Source organism: Condylura cristata, unplaced genomic scaffold (genome assembly GCF_000260355.1).
Source record: "Condylura cristata isolate star-nosed mole 26May11 unplaced genomic scaffold, ConCri1.0 scaffold00008, whole genome shotgun sequence".
NCBI lineage: Eukaryota > Metazoa > Chordata > Mammalia > Eulipotyphla > Talpidae > Condylura > Condylura cristata.
Window position 1 is genome coordinate 2,393,676 of NW_004567109.1, and position 9,950 is coordinate 2,403,625.

A 9,950-nucleotide genomic window follows, 5' to 3' on the forward strand; every position below is an offset into this window, starting at 1 on the left:
GCTGAGACTCATCCCCACTTCCGGGTCAGGGCAGGGCCCACAGGGGCAGTTCGCCCACGGGGAGGGGCTCTCTGACCTCATCCCTGCGCCCCCCCCCGCCCCCCAGAACGGCGACTACAACAAACCGATCCCCGCCCAGTACCTGGAGCACCTGAACCACGTGGTGAGCGGCACGCCCGGCCCCCGCGCCCCCGAGCAGCCGCAGCAGTGGGTGAGCAGCCAGGTGCTGCTGTGCCGCCGCTGCAGCCACCACCAGACCACCAAGATCAGGCAGCTGGCCGCCTTCACGCCACGCGACGAGGTGAGGCTGGGGCGCGGCACGCCCCCACCTCTGGCTTTCCAGTCCTGGGTGCCCGAGGACCCCCCTCGATCCCACGTTGCCGGCCTTCAGTCTCGTGGCCTTACTGTCTCACTTCCCAGCCTGGAGCATCATGGAAGGCCCAGAGGGGTCCTTGGACAACAAGTAGTCCCCTGAGTTCCAGCTGGGGACCTCATGGCGTCCTGCAGTGTCCCTTGGAGTCAGCCCCGCCCCTGGCTGGCCAGCAGCTCACTCTCAGGCTTGGCCAGGAGGCTGCTGGCCATTGAGAGGTCCGACTTCAGCAGTCACCGCCTGGGCCCCCCTCAAAGCCTGGCGCCTCGCCCAGACCAGTCCCCTGGCCCCTGAAGGCGGCCCCCGAGGCCCAGGGTGCTGGCTTTCCCGAGGTCCAGGCTGGGAGGAGGGGCGAGGGGAGGCCCGGGCAGGAAAGACAGCGGGTCTCCAGAGAGCAGATTAGACGACCGAGGCGGCTTTTCTGGTGCATTTGGCCCCAAGGAGAGAACTGGAGACGACGCTCTCCGGCCTCTGCGGCCGCAGTGCTTGCTGGGAAGGAGAGGGACAGAGACATTGCTGCCCCCGGCCTGAGCCTCCCAAAGCCCAGAAGCCCTTTCTGCCCCCTGTAAGGCTCAGCAGGGATTCCTCTAGGAATTTCTAGGCTCCTGGGCTTATGGGAGGGGCAGGCCCTGGCCCTGGCTTGCCTGACTGGCCCAGACTGGGCACAGTAGCTCAGAGCCGCCTCCTGGGGCTCCTGCAGCCCACCCCGTGCCCAGCAGTGGAAGATGCAGGTTCAGCATGGGGGTCACCGCCAGGCACCCTGAGCCTCTACCCCACCCCCCACCCCCCAGGGCAGGTATGACGAGGAGATCGAGGCATACCGGCACCACCTAGAGCAAATGTACAAGCTGTGCCGGCCGTGCCAGGCGGCCGTCGAGTACTACCTCAAGCACCAGAACCGCCAGCTGCGGGCCCTGCTGCTCAGCCACCAGCTCAAGCGCCGGGAGGCGGACCAGAGCCACGTGCAGGTGCGAGTCTGCCCCAGGGCAGTGGGTGGCGCTGCCCTCGCGGAGCGGGGGGGCCCTCGGGCTGGGCCAGGTGCAAGGGCAGCTCTCCAGAGCGAGACACTTTCCAGGACCACAGCCACGTCCCACCCTGCCCAGGGCTGAGTCCCGCAAGAGCATCCTCGATGCCCTGCAGCCAGCCCCGGTGGGTGCCGTCCTGACCCTGCTGTTATTTGCGGGCCTCTGTGGCCGGGACAGTCAGGGCCCTCAGGTGACCAGGAGTGGCTGTGTGACCGGGGCCTTTTGCCTAAAGTTGCAGCCCGATTTATCACTGTAGTCAGTGTGAAATCTTCTGGCTAAAAAAACCTGAGGGGCAAATGGATTTACTTATTTATTTTTAAAGATTTATTTATTTATGCCAACAAGAACTGGGGTACAGGTCAGAGGACTCACCAGAGACAAAGCGGGAACAGAATAGGTAGATTGACCAGAACCCACTGCTGAGGGGCGCAGCGGGGAGACCGGAGAGGGTCTGCTGCGCCCTGTGGGTCCCTCCCTGTGGGGATCGAACGCATGCTGCAGTGGCTGCCAATAGCTTCGCAGAGACTTGACCTCTTGTGCCACCAGAGAGGCCCCAGGGGCAAATGGATTGAAACATGAGGGTCTCCCGTCAAAGCCTCCCCTGTGGACACACAGGACTCCTGTCCACTCCCAGCTCCTGAGGTCAGCTGCTTACATAGATACGTAAACCTCTGTGTGTGCTATAATTCCAGTTAGCATCACAGTGGGAGCTTCGGATGAAAAACTTGACAAAACAAAAATTTGACTTCAAGTGTGAGGTCTCGTCAGGGGAAGGAGGTCACCTGACGGTGTGGCCAGCAGGGCAGCCCTGCCAGCATGGGCTGGCGGGGGGAGGGCCCTGCTGGGAGGCGGCTACCAGCTCGGCTGTGGGCCTGGGCCCCCAGGGAGACTGGAGCCATGGTGCGGGGTGGGCCCTGCCCAGAGTGGGTATCGGAAGCGGCCAGCAGCAGCTCTGTCCACCTCTCTGACCAGTCTCTCTCCCCCCTCAGAGCTTCTGCTCGTCGGCAGTGAAGTCCCCGGTCCAGGTCATCGTGCTCCGGGCACTCGCCTTCCTGGCCTGCGCCTTCCTGCTGGCCACCATGCTCTATGGCACCAGCAGCCCCTCTGCTCCGGGTGCGGCCACCCTGCCCCCCGCCCTGCCCCCTGGGAGCAACGGCTGCACCACGCCTGACAATGCCACTGGCCCCGGGGCCCAGGGCTGGCAGCAGCTGCTGGGCCTGCTGCCCGAACACGCCGCCGAGAAGCTGCGCGTGGCCTGGGCCTTCGGGCAGAGCCACCAGACGGGCCTGGTGGTCCTAGGCCTGCTCACCTGCCTGCTGGCCATGCTGCTGGCCGGTCGCCTCAGGTGCGTGTGGGCAGGCATCTCGGGCCGGCCAGGAGCCCGCTTCTCAGGCGGCCGGGAGTCGAGGGCGACGAGAGCAAATGATCTGCCTGGTGGGGTAGAAGCAGCGGCTGACCCTGCTACGTCTGGGCCCAGGGCACCTCTGGCTACCTCTGGTTTCCCCCTGCAGAGTTGGGGTGGCAGCGAACACCTGCCCTGAGGGGAGCATGGGCCCCTTCTCTCCTTCCCTGAGTGCTTGCAGAGCCCAGCCAAGTGGTGTCCCCTCGCCGCCTCTCTCTGACCCTGCAGTGTCAGGCCACTGTACAGGCGCAGACACCGAGGCTGGGCACACCCTCAGTTCGGCCCCAGGGTGGACAGAGGAGGCGGAAAGTAGAAGGGGGCGGGAAGGCTGGTCGGGCTCGCAGGCCTCACGCACCACTCTCCCCGCAGGCTCCGGAGGATCGACGCCTTCTCCACCAGCCTGTGGGCCCTGCTGCTGGGCCTGCACCTGGCCGAGCAGCACCTGCAGGCGGCCTCTCCCAGCTGGCTGGACACACTCAAGTTCGGCATCACGTCCCTGTGCTGCCTGGTGGGCTTCACGGCCGCCGTGGCCACGAGGAAAGCGACAGGCCCGAGGAGGTTCCGGCCCCGAAGGTCAGAGTAGCAGCGGTGACTGCGGGGGGACAGATGGGCGGACAGGCCCGAGCCGGCCACCCGAGCAGCCCCTCTCTTGCGTCCTCCCTGACCTGCTCTATGCCCAGCCTCGCACCCTGGCCCTGGCCCTGGTCCAGCCCCTCTGTTTCCCCAAGGAGGCAGGCCTGGCCCCCTTTTCTAGACCCCAAGCTATCCCTGACCTAGCTGCCCCCTTTGCCACCGAATATCTGGTCAAAGACCCCTCCCTGCCCAGGACACTGCGTGCGTGACCCCCCCACGGCCGGCTTCCAGCCTGTGGCTCCCGGCTCCTGCTAGCAGCTCCATGCGCCACGGCCCCAGCCCAGACCTCCCGCCTCTGATACCACTGGAGGAGGGTCCTGGCCTGTGTCTGCTTCTCTCGCCTGGCCCAGCTCTGATTCCTGGCATAGGGGCTAGTGACGGTGGCCCCAGGCTAGGCCTGGCCATGGGGCCTGACCGCAAGGGCCGCTTGGTGTGAGCTGAGGAGGGTGAGCGCCCCTCACCTTGTGCCCACGTCACCTCTCTGCTCTCTTTGGTCCTGCTCTTGGCTGGCTGTTCCTGCCCAGGCCGGTGGCCCAAAAGGAGGCAGGATGCGCCCACCTCCCATGACTGCACCGGGGACAGAAGCTGGTGTGACTTGCGGTCACGTTCAGGCACGTGCAGGCTGCTCACCAGTGCAAGGTCCCAGCCAGGTCCTGTTGTTCCCCAGCCTCAGTTTACCCATGTGGGGTGACTGGTGGCTCTGCCCAGGCCTGAGGTGCTGCCCTCAATGAGGACACGCTGGAACTGAGGCGCTGTCCACAGGCAGAGGAGGTTCAGCCTGGGGCACTCTAAGGAGGAGGCTGGCTGGGTGTCTCCTCCCTGGCATTGTTTTCCCGCGGCCCCAGAGCCTGCCTCAGGCCCTTGCGGTTGCCGGCGGGAGCACCCCTCCATGCCTCGGGGTTCAGGGGAGCAGGTGTATGAGGAGGTCCTGCTGGGCAGGGGCCCGCCGAGCAGGCAGCGGTGCCCTGCAAGCCGCTGGCCCCTGAGGCGCTGTGGCTCAGGCGCCACCTGACTAGCTGCGGGCCGCAGGCCAGCCCAAGTCTCCTTCTCTCAGAACAGCCAGCGCGGTGCCCCGCACCTGGGCATCGGGCAGCGGACCCCGGTGCGTGCATGCGTGTGTGTGTGCGTGTGTGTGTGTGTGTGTGTGTGTGCGCGCGTTAAGTTATTTATACTGAGTGGAACCAGCTCTCCGGCCGGGCTTCCCTGCCGGCAGAAGCCCCCGCCTGTGCTGGGGTGGGAAGAGCCTGCAAGAGAAGCCGGTCAGAGGCTTTCCCGCTGTTTTGCTCTCGCGCCCTTGTAAGTCGCCCTCTGGTCCCTTAAACTTGCGTCACTTAGAGACTGCATCACCTGCTGACGTCACACCCGGTCAGGGACCCTGTACCCCCAGGAGGAGGGGCCGCCGGGGGGGGTGGCTGTGAGCTGGGGGTCCGGGCCCTGCGCTCTGGGCCTCATAACGTGCCCGGAGCGAGCCGCCTGGACGCCCGCCGCCGCCCGGAGCCACGTCCCCTGGCCGAGCGTCTCCGCCCCCGGCTGAGCAGTAGAACATGGACAACTGGTGTCGCTGTCACCGCCGGGCCATAGACGGCGGCACTCTGAGTCTGTGTTTCAATAAATGCCCGGGCCGCCTTGCCGCGGGCGCCAGGTGCCACGTCTTTTTTGGTTTTTCTTTCACGCTGCTTCAGAGGACTCTGTGCTGGGGGGCGGGAGGGCCCCCAGGAGTTAGGCCAGCGCTGGCTCCTGGCCCAGCCCCGGCTCCCCGTGCCGGGTTGCACTCGGCGCCGTCCAGCCTGTGGGATACCACGCAGCCCTGCACCCCGACCCCGAGGCCCGCCGGGCCCCAGGCTGGTGCGGAGGCCGATCTGCAGCCCAGACGGCCTGGGGGCGCCAAGCTGCCCCGGGCGCCTCACCAGAGGAAGCTCTGCGGGCGCAGCAGTGGCTACTTTCATGGGGGACGCCCGTGGCACCGACCGTCCTCTGCACGGTCACCGGCTCAGCTTTAGAGCACCGCGGCCCCAGGGCAGCCCCGGGAGCAGTCCTGGGGAGCCGCGCCTCTCCTGGAGCCGGCCACGGGGTGCAGGGCCTCTGCCCACTGGCTGCCGGCGCCACACTGCAGGCCCCTCCCTCGCTCGCTGCGCCCTCCCTCACTCCGGAGCGGCCGTGCCTGCGCCTGGGGGCAGCTGCTCTTCCCCGCGGGGGTGTGGGTCTGGCAGGGACGTGTTCCCGCCGGTCAGCCAGCTGCCGGAGCTCCCGGGGCCCCTCTGCCCCCGCAGGGCCTCACGTGCCCCGCAGCTCGGGTCAGCCCCAGGCGAGGACTCTCCTGCGGAGCGGCTGCAGGTCTGCAATTCTGAGATGTCACACGCTCAGGCTTTCTGAGTCAAGGGGAGACTGCCCAGATGCGTTGGGTCAAGGGCGAGGCGGTGTTCAGCACGGGCAGGACAGGTGGGCGCCTGGCCAGGCCCTCCTGCAGCTTGTCTTGCCAGCTGCCTTCATTTCCCCACGTTCCCCGAACACGGCCCTGCCTTCTGCTCCGAAGCCCAGTTCCGTGGAGGCTTTGAAGCATTACACGACTCTCCGGGAAGGGAACAGCTGACCCCACGCTTTCCTCATAAAACTTGTTTAGAGCAAGGGGGGCGTGTTGGCCAGCAGCCCCCGGTGTGCGTGGCATGCGGCGGGCATGGGCCTGCGCCCCTCCCCCGGCCCTGCCGAGGGCCTGAGCCAGTCCGCCCGTCGCCTGCGTGTCCACAGGCCCTGTGTCCCTGGGGACCAGGTAAGGCTGGGCCTCCCGGCTCCGTCGAGGGCGGCTGATGTATTAACCGCCATGCCCGCTCCTGTGTACTCAGTTGCCCTAATCCGAAGCATGGGCGACGGTCTGGCTTGGGGCCCGGGTCCTGTGGCGCGCCCTGCGCCAGTTTCGGGTTAAAGAGACACTGTCACCTTCCTCTGGGCAGCCTTGCGACCATTCGTCGGGCTCTGAGAGCCTCTTCCTGGGGGCCCCCGCAATGGCCGATGCCACCCCCCACTCTACAGGGCCTTAGCAGGGAGTGCCCACTGCCCCACCAGAGTGTCCATGCGACTCTGAGTTGGGCGCTGCGCAGGGTGGCCAGCTGTTGGGGGGCCCAGGCAGCCCGAGGCCGGCGCGGCTGGCTCGCGCCTCAAGGTGGCGAGGGGACGGGGCAAGGTCAGCGAGAGCGACAGTGTCCCTTTATCCCGGGACTCCTAGTGGACCTAGTTTGCTGTGAGCCTGGGGTCCGCGGGCATGTTGGCGGGGTGGGCCACGGGCACCTCCCAGCCACCCGCTCCTAACAGCGTGAATGTGAGGGGCCTGCTTTTCTGCTTCAACTAACGCACCCCTCTGGGACCCGACTCAGGCCCGGGCACCGTGGGGCTGGGGCTTCCGGCGCAGCCCTGGGAGCCCGGCCTCACGCCCTGTCCCGCGCTGCGGCTCTTGCAGGTGTTTCCCCGGAGACGCGGCCGGCCTTTTCCCCACCGGGCCTGGCCTGGCCAGCCCCTGCCCGAGCGCCCCAGGCTCCTCGCCGCCTCTGTTCGTCCCCACCCCGCCTGGCTTCCTGCCATTCGCCAACCCGCAGCTGTTCCGGTCTCCCCGCCGGGCCTCGCCCTCCTCGCTGCCAGGCCGTCTCAGCCGCGCCCTCTCGCTGGGCACCGTACCCTCTCTCACCCGCGCAGGTAAGAGCGCCCGCCTCGGAGGCAGCAGCCAGGCCCAAACCCTGCCCTGGGCCGAGGGACCTCGCTCTCAGCCTGTTTGCACCAGAACAAGGGCCTAAGGTGGCAGCTCCCTGGGGTGCCGGGAGGGTGTGTTCAAGGCGTCCGGCAGGCGCTCAGCGTGCTGGGGCTTTGCCTGCCCCCGCCCCCCCTTACTGTGGCTGTTGTAGCGAGACCCTGCAGCCAGAAACCTGGTCTCTGGCCTTGCTCTGGACTCAGGAAGGGACGAGCCAGACGTGCCCAGGTCAGGTCCATTTATTAAGCGCTTGCTGTATGCAGGCGCTGGCGTGGCAAGCCTGGGTCCCTGCCACGGGACCGGGACCTCACCTTTCCCAGCAGGTCCTCTGGGAGCCCACTGTCACGTACATCCAGCCTGGCCTCTCAGGTGCTGCCCATGTTTGGGGGTGACCCCCCAATGCTTAGTGACCCCCCCAAGACTGCCGTGCTGCCTGCACTCAGGGCGACATCCTGCGGCTGGGGGCCAGGAGCCAGGTCTGGCCGCAGAGAACGTGGGTAGCGTCGTGGTTGACCTGGTCTCAGTCCCAGGCAGGCCCAGTGGGGACTGGGGCTCCTGCCTGACAGCCTGTGGCCTGGTGACTTCCCAGGCCCTGCAGCTGCTGGGAGCGGGGGCTCGCCCGTGGCCCCCTAGCAGCCGAGAGGCTGCTCCTGAGAGCGGCCTTTGAGCTGGGTGGTGGGGGCTCATTGAAAATGTGGCTGTCCCCAGATTCCAGATGTTTGTGGCAGCCAGGCGTGGGGGGGTCGGCCGCTCCCGCCCTCCCCCGCAGCAGAGCGCCTGGCAGATGAGTGGCAGCTGAGGCCTGCCCCCTCAGGCCCTGGCGCAGAGGTGCCCTCAGCAGCTGGAGCCCAAGGGCCCCGGGGCCAGCAGCTTGGGTCCCCAAGAGTGTCCTGGAGCCAGAAGGGGCGCTCCCGCCTGGGGTGGGGGTGGGGCTGGTTTAGGCCCCTGCCTTTGCCTTTGTTCTTTAAGGAATGAACTGACTTGGGTAATTAATTATCCTTCAGGGGAGAAAGGCAGGGACTGACCTCCCAGGGGAGCGGCCTGGCCTGCTGTCCCCTGTAGGGCAGAGGCAGGATTGGGTAGAGAGCCCCACCTCCTGGACTGACTGGGGGTGGGGGACTCGTTCTTACTCTGCTCAGCTGCACGCGGGTGGTCGTGGGGTGTCGGGAGGACCACATGCAGGGGACGGGTGCGCCAGGACTTAGGCCGGAGGTCCCAGGCGACCCCCAGTCCCTGCCGTGGGTGATGCCCTCCCGGCCCCCATGCTCTACGGGCGGCGCTTACGCCACAGGGGCTGCACGGGAGCCCACTGTTCCTGTTATGAGACGGGAGGTGCCACACCACCCCAGACTCCTGCTGGGGGCTCCCGGGGCAGAGCTGCCCTCGTGGCCTGTGCTCTCGGTGGCACTTGGGCAGGCGACTGCTGGTGCCTGAGTGAGGGGCCTCTGCTTCCAGGCCCCGGGGAGCGGGCGGCTGTGGGGCGGGGCCTCCCCACCCACGCTCAGGACACTGCTGCGGGCGAGGCCTGGCCCCCCTGCAGTCCCCTGGCCCGGGCTCGGCGGGCCCAGGCGCCAAGCTGCGCCCCAGCCCCGTGTGCACCCGCCCTGCCCCCCGCTCGCAGGCCTGTCCCGCACCCCTGCCGTGCGGGGTCTGTGTCTGGTGCACCTCAGAGCCCCGGGTGGAGTGGCAGCCTCAGAGCGGGCGCCCGCCGCCCGCCGGAGCACCCCGGGGGCACAGAACACGTGAGGCGGGTCCCGGCCCGGGGTGCACTTGCTCTAGGCAGAGCGGCTTGGCCAGTGCTCCTGCAGCCCCGCCCCGCTCGGCCACCAGGGCCAGGCGCAGAGGGCGCCAGGCCGGAGCCAGAGCCGCCGTCTCCCGCGTGTGCCCGCTGTAGGGACCAGTGTCTCCCTGTGCCCCCAAGCACCCCAGGTGTAGTTGGGGGAGTCACTTGAAAATCCCTGAAAGCAAAGGTTGGGCTTCAGCCATGCGGACGGGATCTGGGGAGGCAGAGGGGGTGCCAGGCCGACACCTGTGCCCCTCTTCTCCAGACTCAGGGTACCTGTTCAGTGGGAGCCGCCCGCCATCCCAGGTGTCGCGATCTGGGGGGGTTCTTGTTTCAGGTAAGGAGACGGTGGGGAGAGGGGGACCCCACTTTCCAGCGCCTCGGGGGGCCACTGCAGAGTGGTCAGGGTGACCCTCCAGTACATCGGTGGGAGCTCGAGCCTGGCCCTGGGCACACAGCAGGCACCTGTGTCTCAGCTTCTCTGTCAGGAAGTGGGCGCAGGGCTGCAGCCGTGGGTGCTGCAGGTGGGTGGCACCCAGGCCCCTCCAGCTCTGGCTCAGCTGACCTTCCCTTCAGGGCTGGTCCTGGGACCCCTCCGGCTGAGGGCCCTCCAGGGCAGGAGGGAAGTTGGGGGGCGTCGCGCTTCTCTCCTGCCCTGGGAGGGGCTGCAGGCCGCTCCCTGCTTCCTGGCAGGGGTCCCTGTGCCCCCATGCTGCCCTCCTCACTGTGGGCAGGGGAGCAGCCGCCTGGTCTTGCTGGTGGATGCACCGTGGTTGTCTTCCTGACTGTCAGGTCCCCCTGTTCGCTCACCCTCCAGATTACTTCTCTCTGCTGGCGGGGAGCTGCGCCACCTCCCCACTGCCGTCCCCGGCGCCCTCCGTGGCTGGCTCCGTGGCTGGCTCCGTGGCCTCCAGCTGCAGCTCCCTGCGCCACCGCCGGCCCCTCATCAGCCCTGCGCGGCTCAACCTGCAGGGCCAGAAGCTGCTGCTCTTCCCGTCGTC

General features: G+C 67.6%; 1 protein-coding gene across 1 annotated transcript in view; it reads left to right on the forward strand.

Moving 5' to 3' along the window:
- Positions 1 to 9,950, forward strand: part of TMEM201 (transmembrane protein 201) — a 17,227-nt gene that overhangs the window by 4,444 nt on the left and 2,833 nt on the right. The window contains exons 3-9 of the mRNA XM_004679311.2: positions 107 to 301; positions 1,162 to 1,338; positions 2,385 to 2,740; positions 3,167 to 3,370; positions 6,882 to 7,114; positions 9,215 to 9,286; positions 9,767 to 9,947. Coding sequence (XP_004679368.1) covers positions 107 to 301; positions 1,162 to 1,338; positions 2,385 to 2,740; positions 3,167 to 3,370; positions 6,882 to 7,114; positions 9,215 to 9,286; positions 9,767 to 9,947 — 1,418 coding nt within the window. The remainder of the gene's footprint in view (positions 1 to 106; positions 302 to 1,161; positions 1,339 to 2,384; positions 2,741 to 3,166; positions 3,371 to 6,881; positions 7,115 to 9,214; positions 9,287 to 9,766; positions 9,948 to 9,950) is intronic.